General features: G+C 38.5%; 1 protein-coding gene across 7 annotated transcripts in view; it reads right to left on the minus strand.

Annotated features, from left to right (window-relative positions):
* Positions 1-2,091: 2,091 nt before the first annotated feature.
* Positions 2,092-15,088, minus strand: part of LOC122362248 (WD repeat containing planar cell polarity effector) — a 54,115-nt gene continuing 41,118 nt past the window's right edge. For all 7 annotated transcript variants that reach the window (XM_043263617.1, XM_043263614.1, XM_043263616.1 and 4 more), the window contains 8 exons: positions 13,565-13,753; positions 13,004-13,127; positions 12,804-12,867; positions 8,344-8,446; positions 5,822-5,924; positions 3,244-3,329; positions 2,499-2,527; positions 2,092-2,256 (listed from right to left, as the gene is read on the minus strand). In XM_043263617.1, the coding sequence (XP_043119552.1) occupies positions 2,209-2,256; positions 2,499-2,527; positions 3,244-3,329; positions 5,822-5,924; positions 8,344-8,446; positions 12,804-12,867; positions 13,004-13,127; positions 13,565-13,753 (746 nt within the window). In that variant the 3' untranslated portion in view covers positions 2,092-2,208. The remainder of the gene's footprint in view (positions 2,257-2,498; positions 2,528-3,243; positions 3,330-5,821; positions 5,925-8,343; positions 8,447-12,803; positions 12,868-13,003; positions 13,128-13,564; positions 13,754-15,088) is intronic.

Here is a 15,088-nt window from a genome sequence, read left to right on the forward strand (position 1 = left end):
ATTTGAAAACGTTTTTGAAGATCTTCTTCACTGCCAGTAATTAAGATGCAACGTAAATACTTGGTTTCAACACTTAGCATTTTCAGACAATTAAAAAAAAAAAAAAATAATAAAAAATAAAAAATAATGAAGATAATTTTTGTTGTTGTCGCGATAGACAGGATCTCTCTGTTAACGTACAGCCTACTTTACCACTCGAGTGTTAGTTAACAAAACAAGTGCAATCTAATCGGAGTGGTGACATAATTGATCTTAATAGCTGCAATTAAAATGGGAGCAGTTAATTAACTTTTAATCGAGCAAAGAACAGTTTGTCGAGTTCATTTTTCTCATATCAAGTGACCAGACTGTGACATCACCTCGTCTGAAAGATGGCGCTCGGATGAAGCCCGAGGCCTCGCGCAGCCCGGTCCTGAAAACCAGTTCGTCCTCTGCTTACACAACCAGCCGGGAAACAGACACCAACCGTGGACAGCTGCTTGAATTAGATGTCAAGATCACTGATCAGCTGTGAAGAGCACTAGAGTCACAAACGTGTTTAGTAAAACGTATGCTCTGGTATCTTTTTTTTTAATTATTTTTTTTATTAAAAGACAATAGAAGCAGCATAAACTCAATGACATCATAAGCTGCAAAATACACAAACACGATAACATCATCTAAGCTCTCTTATAACTCATGAAAAGAAGTTAACAATGCTTCTGGATGTTGTGAAAGAAGCTCATCGTCTATCAAACCCAATTATGTGCCAATCAAATCTTAGCATTTTTGCCAAAAACACTGTTTGATCCAAAACATTTTCTTAGTTTGACTCAACACAGGATTACAAGGTTGTCATTCACAGAAAAACTGTGATCTCTTCAATAATCCTGTGTGATTATAAGTTTCTAAGCTTTAGTCTGAGCTGTTGAAAATGGTTCCTGGCACAAAATCAGTGACTGGAGGCCAGACTAATTAAAAAACAATATGAATATAATTCAAATAAGACAGATGCCTCTTGAAAACTGCTAGATAATCAGATTAACACATTAATAATGGTGAGTTGTCTGATCGATTATCATAATTGATGCACAAATCAAATGCACAGACACTAAATATAAAGTAGCATATACACTCCTAAAAATAAAGGTTCCTAAAGGGGGATTTTGCAGGGATGCCATGAGAAGAATATTCAAAGAATAAGAACCATTTTTTTTGTGAGTGAAGAGCATTTTAATAATCTAACGAACCGGTTTTCCAATAAAGAACCCATAGACAGATATTAAAGGATGTCAATAAAGAACCTTACACAGTATAAAACATATATTATAAAGCAATGTTTAAAATGACAGTGACAACACGCCTTAACTGATGTTTCCTCAAAACGTGCAAAGAATAGGCAATAGACAGACATAAAAACAGAGGTGACAGCACAAAAGCTTCCTCTCCTGACCCTTCCTCCATTTCCAGCATCAATTCATATTTATATATCTTGTATATATACTTTTTAAAAAAGAAAATCCTCTTAGAATGCAGAGTAAATAGATTACGATACAGTGAGGGATTATGGATGGCTGGGTGCTGTCAGATTAAGTTCGGAGAGCAGGCCGGCGACAGTTCTGACACGGCCGCTGTGTATGAAGACTGTGGGGGGAAAACGGCGGCAGCCTCCTCTTTAGAGACATGCGTTGCGTATCCCTCTGCATTTCTTCTGCATGTAATCTCATACACCAAACAGGTGGAGAATTAAACCCAGCCCACAAGCCGCACCACTGATCCTGTGATCAAGGACAGGGATAGTAGTGTGGCCTCTGTGCCACCATTCTCAAAGAAAGTCAAGTGTTACTAAAATAAAAAAAATAAAAAAAAGCTGTTTGCGCAGACTCTCATACATCAATCCTGATGGCGTGATAGTGACTGGCACGAGCTGGGATGTTTAGGGAATATATGTAACAGAAAGAGCCGTGGAAAAGTAGGTTAGAACATTTTTTTTAATGTGCAGTACTGGCCATAAACAGGATTTACGACTCCTTTTCCAAGATAGAGTGTGACAAATGCTTTAACAAACACTGTGCATCAAGCTATAAAAGTAATCAAACAGAATCAAAAGAATTGCAAAAATATGTTTTATTTAAAAGTAAGCACATTTAATCTGTTACACTAGTCCTTTTAGTAAAAAAAAGTTTTCATTTAGAAAAAGCAATAATTATTGTACAAAAACAATTCTATTTATACTAAACCAAAATGAATAACTTTCAGTTTCCCCTCCTCAGGCACCTGTAAGTCACAAAATAGGAATGTCATTATTGCAAAATATATATTTAATAAAAAATGCAACAATAATAATTAGCTTAGAGCAGAAAACGTCATATTCATATATAACAGAAATTCTTCTCAATTTTAGATATAACACTTGACATAATCAATGTGTCTATATGCATCAATTACAGGACAGTAAATATTGCTTATACAAAAATGTAAGAAATACACCACATTATTATAGAAATGTAAATCATTACCTGGGTGTTCTGCTCAACAAGGTTGATTTCTAAAGAGAGAATAACATTATCAAGCAAAACGTCCTTAACAACAGAACATCATATATAGTCTCCTAAAAAGTTTTGAAGTCTACTTCTGCTTGCATGTCACAGCGCCACCTTTCTGCAACCACACCTGAATCAGGTGATCAGATGAGCACCAATCACTCAGTAATCTGCCGTAAATGTACTGTATGCACGAGTGGGTGGAAGTGTTGAGTTCAAGCATCCTCTGCAGCTCAACTGGAGGAGGGTTTCTCCATGGTAAATTATGACTGTGCCATTAGCATTCAGGATTATGCATGTATTAAAATTCTGATGTAAATGTCTGTAATAGCCTACAGTCTGTACTGTCCAATAAATATGTATGGGAAAAAGTTTAATTATTCTGTGGACAGAAAAGAATAAAACATTCATGTTTTAGGATGATTAGTTAAGTACAATACAAGCAGAAAAAAAGGCAGTCAACTTGAACCTATTTTTGAGAGGGCAAAACAGAAGGAAAGATATCACTCTCAGGGCATTAATGAGGGAATTATCTACGGCAGTAGAGCTCTGTGTAAAACACACAGTCAATATAAATTATAACCATAAAGCTCAACATGAAAAACAAGCTGTACGCCTTGATCCGAATACAGAGAACAATGTAGTCATTCAACCCTGTTACTTTTATATCTACTTTCAGAGCTGTATTTACTCAAACAGACTTGCATTCAAAAGAACACACCTGTGTGTTTCCAAGGCCAGGTGCGATGACTTGTCAGGGCGTTCGAGAACTCGTCCGTAGCCTCGGAGGTTGATATTTCTCCGGCCCTATTGCAGACAAAAAGAGACCGTAATCATGTTTTTCACGTATTAATGACTAAAAAAAAAAACCTAACCTAACCTCATACAGGGACCCGATAGCAGTTTAACATGTGCACCGCTAACTGTCCATGCTGAATGGAAATATTTTGGTCGTCTGCATTAAAAAAGATGAATGCTTCACAGGATCCAGCCTTGCTATCCTGTTCACACTAATATCAATGTGTAATAGCGTTCACAGCAGACGGATCTGGATCTCTTTTATATACACACACACACACACACACACACACACATCAGGACCGACCCTCAACAGGGAGAAGCTACGTGTGGGAGTCAGGCCTTTCCCAGGGATGCATGGGTATTCCAAAAAACACGCTGCCACCGTACGGCATGCCGTCAAATCCAGCAAGCGTGTAAGACTGTGTGAATGTTATCAGTCGTATTGTGGGCTGTGCGATTTGGGTTTTCTGCGGCGACTGGCGATGGAGACCGGGTCCAATTTCTGTGCTTTTTCCATTTCCTTTAGTGATGCACGGCGCTTACAAGGAATCGAGGGAGGAGGAGAAAAAGAGGCCTACGGGGCGCAGCCCACACCATACAAACAAGCGAACAAACACATACACATCGCTACACATGTACAGATGCACTCAGATGCAAAAAGTGTCACGAGTCCAAGAGCTGGAGCGCGTCTTTCTGAGTGCGCCGTGTGCGTGTGTGTGTGAGGGAATGAAAGGATACGTCAACAGATGTGTGTTGGGATGTTTTCCAGACATCCGCATCTTTTGCCTCTCTCCCTGTGCAGGGCTGGATTTAGTACAACCGACGGTGATGCCACCAAGTCATTGTACTCCTCCTCTCGCTCACTCTCCCGATCTTTTTTTTCTTTGCCAGCACAACGAAGGCATGAAGCTCGAATCAGTGTCTCTAAGCCTTATTGGCTCGGCATAAGAAACAATAAAACTTCATCGGAGACCAGATTAGTCTGGTTAAATAGAATTTAAAAAAAATCCAAAAAACAAATACAAAAAGGGAAAAACGAGAAGAGGCTTTCTGCTCTCTCTCTCTCCCTCGACTGCTATTTATCTGAGTGGGAGCATCTCCCTCTGATGTCTTGTATGAGGCCGTGTAGCAGTACAGGCCTGAAAACTGGGATTCAGGCTGCCAAATTACCCAAAACTCTTTATTTCATGTTTTAAAAACCCTTTAATCCCAGCCCATCCTCTTTGGGCCGTCCGCTCGGAACCGGCTGATGGGAGAGGCAGGATTTGAAGGAGATTGAGGGAGCTTAAGTGGGACAGAAAGAAAGAGTCAATGGTCCCTCCATTCACAGCGATGGCAGCAGACAGAGAGGATAAGACAATAGGACAACCCTCATGTAACACACACATTTACTCTACACGCTCCTTGTGACGCTCCAGGCCAAACTTGAACTACACATATTAGATGAGAGAGTTTGGGTATTTGCTTAAAATATATGTCTGATCTGAGTTTAAAAGTGTAGCTCACCCAAGAATGACAATTATTTACATCCCTCAAATCAGTATGCTTCTTACAATCTTCACATAGTTATTCTCCATATAATAAGAAGTCACTACATCTGTCAATCCAAAAGGGTCAAAAAAACTACAATATTAGTGCACAAAACACACTTTTCTGAAACCATACGATAGTCCTGTGTGAGGAACAGTCCCAAATGTGTATTGTTAATAACTGAATGATTGACCTTGACAAATGGATCAATTCAATATCTGATAAAATCATTCTTTTCAGGAAGTTATTTTCAATTAACTTGTTTATCAAATTCACAAATCGACCCAAGCAATTCGTTGTCAAGCTCACAGAGTCAAGGTTCCAGTCAAGGCAGTTCTTAAGTGCATTAACAAATAATAACTTAGGTTTCACAAAGCTATCAGCTCTTACCACATAGTTTGGCATCGAAATAAACTTTAATTGTACAATAAAACAATAAGTTTAGTAATAATTGATAACATTAATTAATGTCCAGAAAAATGGCTGCCAAACACACAGACAGAAACACAGACACAAAGGAAAAGTAATACTGTCTCTTTATAGAGTATTTTACAATTGCCTTGAACACAGCTCAGCCAATTAAATACAATCAAGTACCTAAACTATCACTTTTACCAAGATGACGATTCTATTGTGTTCCACAGAAAAAAATAACAGCATATGGTTGGCAAAGATATAAAGGTAACTAATGACTAAATGATCATTTTTGGGTGAACTATCCCTTTAAGAAAAAAGATACATGCTGCAAAGATAGACTGGTTTATGACATGTTTAATGTATCATCTAACAATTTTTATCAGTAACAGTTAGTATAGGGACCATTTCTCAGTATTAACAGTAATATTCTCAGTAATAAGAAATAACATATTAACATATTGACTGTTTATTGGCAAGAATTGAACCTTAAAATAAAATGCTCTTTAAATAATGAATTAATTTAAAACACACACACACACACACACACACACCTTGATGCAGTGCTCCAGTGTTTGGGGTCATGAATATGTCTCTCGCTGATGGTTGATTGTAGTTTGACTCCACTCTGCCCTTCGTATGCTGACTGACACTCATCTGAAAAATCACACACAAAATCCCACCATGCCCAGAGGGAAACAGTTTAACATGTAGAATCTTTGAAATGTAGAAGCTCTTCTGTATGAAGCAGAGAGAGAGAGCGAGAGAGAGAGAGACAGAACATGACATATTGTGTAATACATGGGCGTCTTATACACAACTCTCCCAGACAGAGACAGTGAAGGTTACACATAACAAGAGACCCTAAGTGAGACTTGATCTCAGGGAACACCCTACAGCACAGCAGTGTGTGCGTCTGAGTCTCATGAGCTATAAGATGATCCCTCTCATACGCTCTTCTCAGAGTCCTCCTTTACAATCGACTCTCTCACCAAATCAACACACTCCTCAATGAGACGGTGAACACTGATCCTCTTCTGTGACAACAAAGCAACGGTGGAAGGATGTAAAGAGAAACAGACAGAAAGAGAGAGACTGTGTCTATGCAGGGAGATACAGAAAAATGGGAGGGGAAATACTTTTGATGATTAGGGATGCTCATTTAATTTATTCACAGAATATAAATAGTTTTAAGAAAATGACACCATAAAAATTCTGCAATTAAATTAATTTAATGTAATCATGCACCCTTTGAAGTGATAGTGTTGTTTCAAAGTAGTTTTGACTGCAAGTATGTTAATGCAAGTATATTAATATAGTATGTAGTAAGTGTATGTGTGTGTATATATACAAATATATAGATATAAATATAATGAATTTACACACGCACATTAAATTTGAAAAGAAAAATTAATAACCCCACCCCCAAAACAATCAAAATCTATTTATTTCATACAATTATTTTTATTTTTATTTTATTTTATTATTTTTATTTTTTTAAATTCTTTCATCAGTGTATTTTGTAATTAACTGGATGACATTTATTATATTGCTTTAAGAGACTTACATGGACAACACTGCTAAACTGTCAGTTAATAATCATCCAGAAGCAGCTACAGCAGATCAATACCCTTAAAGCTGTTTTACACTTTGAGCTTTGTTTTATGTATGAGAATGCCATATAATTTGTGAATATTAAGCAACTTTTGAATTTCTTGGGTGCGTTCGTGTATCCTTTAGAGTCATGGTTGGCTGACAGTGTGAGACATTTGCTTCAGGCTGGCCAAATGTAAACAAGACACCTTGTCTTTTTAATGCACAGCACAATGCTGAATCCTACCGCGCTCATTCCGTATTTATGATCCCCCACACTGCCCTACAGAATTTCCTCTAAATATTCCTCCATTCTACAATAATTCATGCACACAACACAATATCAGCACCTCAAAGAAGCTATTGACCCGGAAACGTACACAGAGTTGACAGAAAAGAAAAACAGAGAAAAGGGGTATCTTGCACTATTAAAAAAAAAATCTCAGGCAATGACTTATAATTGCAACATTTTAACTATTAACAGTGGTAAAATGCCCCCAAACAGACTATTTTGCCCATCTGTTCCTTTCACATTCGCACTCTTAAGCACTTCCTTCCAAGGCTAAGGTCTGCTCGGGGTGAGAGAGCAGGGAAATCATCAAGGACATAATTAAGAGGCTTATGGGCAGACAGGGTGGGAAACCCCACACACACACACACACACACACACACACACACACACCCTCAAGTTTTACCCCCTTATTAGAAGCTAAACACCTCCCTTGTCTCATCTGTACACCTGTTAGCCAAACCACTTCTGTTCGGCCCTCATCCCCCTCTCGCTTTTCCTTTCTGTCTACTGCTCTCTTTCATTTGAACGTATGCCCATTCTGCTGGCCGAGGAAATGTATGTTGAACATCGCCGATGAACAGCACGTGGGATGTCCTCATCAGGTCAGCAGGAAACAGAATATCAGAGCTGAGGTCAATGGACTTTAAACCCGTCCTATTCAGCCAATTAACAACGTGAATGAATCAAACTCTCTCTATATCTGCGCAGAGCGCTCCAAAAAAAGCCCCTTCAAATAGTCAAATATAATTACATAAGAGATTAAAAATGACGAAACCTAATGACTTTTTTTAATTTCCCAGTGGTGCCACCACCAGAGTCACATGCGCCTTACGTCATATCATGAAAGACTTAATGAAATGAACAGTGTATGTGCTTTCTCAGAGCTAGAGTAATTTCTGACATTGTAAAAATGGACAATTTCAAAGCTGAAATAAGTCATTTTTCTGTGTCAGAATAATTGTACCTAGTATCACAACTTAATATGTTTGTCTGTAAAATGGAAGGCGAAGGAAAACCTGTACCTGAAAACATTTTAAATTAATTTCAGTATTAACTGAGAAAATGAAAACACGCAGCTAATGGAAGTTTAAGATGAACCATTTTGAGCTTGTAAACACTAGTCATCACACATCAACAGGAGATTTTGGAGCATTTTTATTGTTACTAACATTATGTGAATAATTCTCTCACCTGGTGCCGATGTTTGTGCCTCTGCGTCTATTTCATTAGCCTTCTTCTTGGCTACAGCGGCTAACACCACCTCACCCTTATCTGCTGCCACGTAATGGAGGTCCTTTGAAGGTAAAGCAGAACAGCAGAGCAATCTAAAATTAATCTCAGCTCACATGACAATACTTCAGTTTTTTCCCTTTTTCATTTTTGCGCTCTGCTCGAAGAGAGAGAAGGAGCGAATAGAGGCTGCGGGAGAAAAGGAGAGAGAGAGAATAGATTAAATAACCTGTTTGAAGTTTCAGAGGGGGGAAAAACAGATAAAAGTATCAAACTTTCAAAAATCAGTCTTGCTCATTTGTTCAGTCGCCTTTATGTTGTCCTCCCTCTTTTTCTCTTTTTCCCTGAACTCTGACCGGATGCAATCATACTGGTTTCAAAAAGCACAAAGATGTGGGAAAAGGCATCTTTTAAAAAGCAGGAGCGATGCTCTTCATGTCGGAATAGAGTTTAAACTATTGTCATTACGAGCAGGTGGGTGTGTGACGCACACACATTCACACACTCGCTCTTGCTCTTTCTCTCTCTTAAATATGAGCCCTCTCATCCCAGAGAATAGACTATAATATATCTATTATAGAGCCTCATGCAGTCAGGAGACCTCCATTAACCCACAAACATGTTTTTAAATGTCACACCATTAGTCCCACCAAAATGGATGCCGGATTGAGACGTACAACAGAGATAAAGCACATCCGATTGCTCAGAGAACGTCTGTGTGCGAACAATGACACTAGACTTGCTTTACTGACAGAAATCTCTAGGGGAATTAAAGTAAAAGTTTTTTTTCCTAATAATAAAATAGTTTTAGCAAGAAGTCAATTCCAGAATAAACTAAGGAGAGAGGCCTGTCAACACTATCTTTTACAAAATATAGCAAATGTTAAAATACGCTGGCAAATAATTGCACTAATTAATAACCAAAACACCAAACTATTACTGCCATGTAATAGTTCACCAATAAGTTGCCAGGTGTGTTATACAGTAATCATTTTGGTACGCTTAAAAACATTTCTGCTTAAGATAATTCACGTTTGGTCACATTTTCATTATACCATTCAATTCATTTATCCAAATATCACTCATCCAATCAAATTTAGGAGCCAGAGCTGTGGTGAATTAAATGTGAAACCGAATGTTTAGATGAAGGTGGAAGAACATATAATAATGCAATTGACAGGCTACATTTGACCATCTTGAAGGGGCCCATTCATGGGTAAATTAAAGTGAAAGTTGGGAGAGGAGCTCAGTGCTGACTCTGAACTAATAAGATCCTCTCTCTTTCTGTCCGTTTAAACGCTAAACCCATCCTTCCGCTTCAGGGACATCAGTCAGAGCTGCAGCGAGATGCAGGGAGGGTGAATGCAGCACAGTCAGACCTGCAGAGCACTAATGCCTGTATTGTCAACCGGCCTCTGCAAGTCTGATCAAATGAGGGGAGGGGGATAAGAGTGACTTACAAACATCAAACAAGACTTGATTTAGCTCTTCACAGGCTCAGGGACGAGAGCCAATAACCTCACGATTCAAACAGACATTCTTCTTTTTAAACAAAACAATCAAAGGCTACCAGACATTAAAAAGTCTAAATTAACATTTAGGAGCTAAATACCTTTTACGAGAGAAAATACAAAATCACCCAATTATGATGGTATAATATTTTCCCATGTTAAAAAAAGTCTAGAATTAAAAAATATAGGATTAAAAATGAGTTTTATTCCTAAATTAAAGTTAATCTTCCAAACAATCAAATTAGAAACTCAGCTCTTTATGCTAAACAATGAGCAATATTTTTGTCATGTCTTACGGAATACCACTTAAAAAAAAAATTTAAGTAATGATTCTCGATTTTTTTCGAGCAACTCATTAAAAAGAACCAGTTCATTAGATACATGGCTGTGTATTTTAAGAACCTCTACATTTCTATAACCACAAATCGGATGCAACAATAGAGATAGAGAGAGGGAAAACGAAAGAGTGCCAAAGACTGGATATTAGCATTGCAACTGAATACCTCTATTTTAGCTTAGCAGAACATAATGCTTTTTGAGCCAGAAAGACAGACAGATCGAAAAAAAAGAGGAAGGCCAAGAGACAGAGAGACAGATGGAGAAAAAGCGACTGAATCCAGACGTCTAAGAGGGATGACAATAATTCTGTACATAAATCAGATATTATACCTCTTATTCACCACAGCTTACACAGGACACAGGATCTGGTCTAATCTTATTTATTTAAGAGCTTTAAGAGCTCAAACACAGATAAACGGCCTTTTAGTGTTATTTTTGACTAGAGAGGCATATGGAGACAGGATAAACAGCTGGTCCAGTGATGATGCTTGATATTCGCTCGACGTCAGAAAAGAGTTTGAAATTAACATGGACCAGTGGAGCAGAGCAAGAGAGAGAACCATTACATGCACAACTGCGCATTTACGCTTACACTCACACATGTGTGAAAACAATTCTGGAGGATCACACCTGTAATCCACGTGAGTGTTTGAGGAAGGTGTTTATCAGATACACGAGAGGGTGTTACAGAGTTCATTATCCATCTCAACACAGAAACCAGCCAATATCAGCTCAGTGCCGCACATCACGTCTAATCGTTGATATTAACACTGGCCCCCTCCGTTTCCAGCAAACACACGCCCCATTAACCAACAAAGCAAGCATATGATCACAATTATGATCTAATTAATTAATCGGCACATCAAAAAAAAAAAAAAAAAAAACAATCACAGGAAGAGGAGGAAAGTCAGCGGAATACGGCTAAACGAATTAGCGCAGACGCTATCAGGGTTCACATCAGAGGATAATTACAAGTATAGAATGTTACAATTATGCAAAACACTCCAGCGAACGAGTGGAGGGGCAACCCTGCCCTCCCTCTCCCTTCCTCTCTACCCCTTTGGGTGACTCCGACCCCTCCAATTTCTTCTAACACCAAAGTGCTTCACTTCACAAAAGGCTCCTTACAAAAGAAAAGAAAGAGAAATTCTTTCGGTGCTCCATTGTTGGTTCGGAGACAATGGAGACTCGAGCCCGGCTCATACTGTGGGCTCTTACGTGGGGCTCTGTCCGTTTTGTTTCAGCTGACCTTTGTGACACCGAGGGGACCAGATCAGATGGAGCAAGGACCCCCGCTCGTTCTCTGCCTTTCTCTTGCTTTCTTTCTCTCCCTCTCTCCTGTGGGTGGTTTAATTTAACTTCTGTGGCTAATTAGGCAAGAGCCAAAACCGCGGGGTGAAACGCCACTGCCTTTAGCTCCTTCTCTCTCTGATTCTCTGCCTATAGCTCACTCTCTCTCTGCTCTTTGTTGATTCACAAGAACTGATATTCATGGGCCATTCATAATTTGCCACTTTCGTCTCTCTTCCTTTCTCTTTTGCGTTTTCCCAGTGCATGTCCCAAGAATAACAGATCCAGGTTTCCTTTGCCCTTCTCTCTCCCTCCCTCCCTCTCTTCTCTGCCCTTTCAGGCTTGTGTGGCTCGAGCTCCACCTTTTCAATTGGGGCCCTCAGCAGCAGCACTTAGTGGGGAATGAATTGGAACGAGTGCGATCGGCGTGAAAGAAGGAGGGAGAGAGAGGAACTGCATGAAAGAAGGACAGAGAGAAAGAGAGAGACAGCGGCCGGTGTGAACGCTAATAGGGAAGGTGTCACTCGGGCATGGAGAGAGGAGGCCTAGAAAAGGGGTCACACACACAAGACCATTTAAAGGAGTGAGAAAGAAGAGGGAGAGAAAAGATAGTGTACCGGCCACGAGAGCTGTGAAAGACAGACTCCCTCGCTCTTTTTCTTACGCACCCCCTCCCTCTTTCCCTTAGCAACTGTTGCTCTCTGGAGTCTCGGGGATTCTTGTTATGGTATAGGAGAGAGGGGACGTGACATGGCCAGGGGCCTCAAACCCCGAGCTGCACCTGCCCAGAGGCTCTCAGTCCAAAACAGAGCCAACTCAAAGCTTTCTGCATGCGTAACACACCCATAAACTTTGTCGTATGTGCAAAATGAGCATTACTATTCATAAGTTTGGTACAGTAAGAGTTTTATAATGTTTTTGAAATAGGTCTCTTATGTTCACCAAGGATGGATTTATTTGAGCAAAACAAACAGTAATAAAAATGCTGCCATTACTCACATATTCTGTGTCACATGAAATCATTCTGATATGTTGATTTGGTGCTCAAAGACCAATTATATTATTATGAGTGTTAAAAACAGTATTGCTGCTCTTTTTTTTTCTGATACATTTGTTTTAGCTTATCAAAAAGACAAAATATTTAAAAATGTATTCATGTGACTTAACTGACAAACGAGAACTGTCAACATGCAAATGTGTTATTAAGTTATTGAAAAATGTAGATACGTCTTGTATTGTTTAGTTGCTATTGTATGTTCACGTGTGAAAGTGTATCCTCACCATAAACAGATCTCTTGCACTGATATCTACAGCCAGCAAGAAGGCTTTTTCAAACCTCTGGTGTCTGGAAGAGAGAAGTCAGAAGCATTGCAAAGCCATATCTGAACACCCAACTGATTGCAGGTTTTTATTTAATTATTGTTTTCTACTGAAGAGGAATCAGTCAGATGCAGGAGGCGGTGTGTACTGTACGTGTGTACCTGAGCAGGTGATGGAAGAATCGGCGGGCGTATCGGCTGATGGGGTCTCTGTACTCCAGTATGACGGTGTTTGAGAGGGGTCTGCAGGGGGCATAAAACATTCCCAGAGCAGCTTCCAACCGACCTGAAATCATACTCAACAGGATCAAATATGTAATTACCCCAAACAGATCTAACCGCATTAAATACAAAATATCAAACAAAGTGGAATCTGCTGACAAATTATACTGAGAATTTCTCAAAAGAAACTTCAAGGTGGTAACAGTGACTTCCTATAGTTCAACACATTAGTTAAGAACATCAATAATGTAACGCAAGCTTTTAACCACAACAACAAAGTGTCAAACTACTTTAAATCTGAACAACACATACATGTTTCATTATTCTCCGTGGTCCTATCAGCTATCGCTCTCATCACCAGAGCACATAACGAGATTTAAATACTTTTATTTTAAAGTGTAAAGACCTTTTTGATTCTAAGCTGCACTTTCCCTGACACTAATTAAGTTTAGGTTTAGTCTCTGTTCAGAAATCAAAGCTAGAAGGGTCTGTAGTCTTTACCTTCAGTTTGCTGGTCCAGTGGTTTTCTCAGCAGGTGATCTGTGATGGAGATGAGTGACCTGTAACACTCTGCTCCCATCATGGCCCAGTCCATATTACTCAGAATTCCCAGTGCTGCATCCACCTCCTCACAGCGCAAACGGTGCTGTACCAGATCTCCTGGGCCTAGCTGAGCGCCATTGAACACACCTGCGCATAGAAAAAATACATTTACTAAGTGGCTGAATGATTATGAAGTGACACATATGACATACACGATTACTGAAGCAGACTGAAAAGCAGCAGATACTGCTAGAAAGTCCAAAAGTCATCATATAAATATTAGGCGTAATAAACTCAATCTCATTATAAACAAAAATAACATTTGAAATTTTCTCAGAAAACGGAGAAAGCGAGAAAGAGGTTGTGGAAGCTCTAGATCATACGAGGTGGGAGATCTTTAGAGGCGACGCTCTGTAAGATTGCCATTGACATTTGGATCGATCTTCAGTCTGTGCTCTTTCCCTGTAGCACTGTTGAGAGGTGTGTGTGTGTGTGTGTGTGCGTGAGAGAGAGAGCACTGAACTGTGACACACACAGCAAATGCAGTCGATTCAGGTTAAACATACTCGTTGGTTGTGGATAGTGCTGACAGTTAGTTTAGTGAATTACCTTTAAGAGAAATGGCAGATGCTTCAGAAAAAATGGCATATACAGCAGAGAATCAACCAGAGAGGAATGAGCAGCTGAATGGACATCAAAGCTAATGGAGCTAATAGATGATCCTTCAGCTGTTTACAAAGCTTCTCAAATCTGCATTTACCTAAAAGACAATCACACACTATTTTAACCATTTTAAAGAGACACACACATCAGTTTTTAATAAAAATGGTCCGAATGTATAAATTAGTGGTCGACTGATATGGATTTTTTTTTACAGCTGATACTAAAACAGTTGTACCATTCAACTTTTTATTCTCACCAAGGCTGCATTGATCTGATCAAAAATAAAAACTGTATTACTGTTGCATATTATATAATTTTAATAATATAATATATATAATATAATTTAAATTATAATTTATTCCTGTGATGCAAAAAGCATAATTTTTAGCAGCCATTAATAGACACTTCAGAGTCATTTGATATATCAAAAATAATTATAAAATACCAGTTTACTGAACTGTAATGTTTTTTAAATGGTAATGTATATAATGGTATTAATTATTATATATATGTACCATGGTATTTACATAGTACTATCAAGTAAAAGTAGTGCTTTGTTATCACTTTTAATACATTTAATGTTGGGATATGAACGTTGATAAATTGTTGTGACTTAAAAGACATCAAAATGATGTCTAGTCAGTTCAGTAATATATTACAAAAAATATAAAAATATTACTCTCACAGAGTTTTGACATAATTTTAAATCACAAAAAGAAAAAAATATTTTATACACTTATTTTCAAGTTTAAAATTTTTTTTTTTGTTTAAAATATTTATGTATAATACAGGTATTTACAATACAGTACTTAAAAAAGT

The sequence above is a fragment of the Puntigrus tetrazona genome, chromosome 17, assembly GCF_018831695.1.
Source record: "Puntigrus tetrazona isolate hp1 chromosome 17, ASM1883169v1, whole genome shotgun sequence".
In the NCBI taxonomy this organism is placed as follows: domain Eukaryota; kingdom Metazoa; phylum Chordata; class Actinopteri; order Cypriniformes; family Cyprinidae; genus Puntigrus; species Puntigrus tetrazona.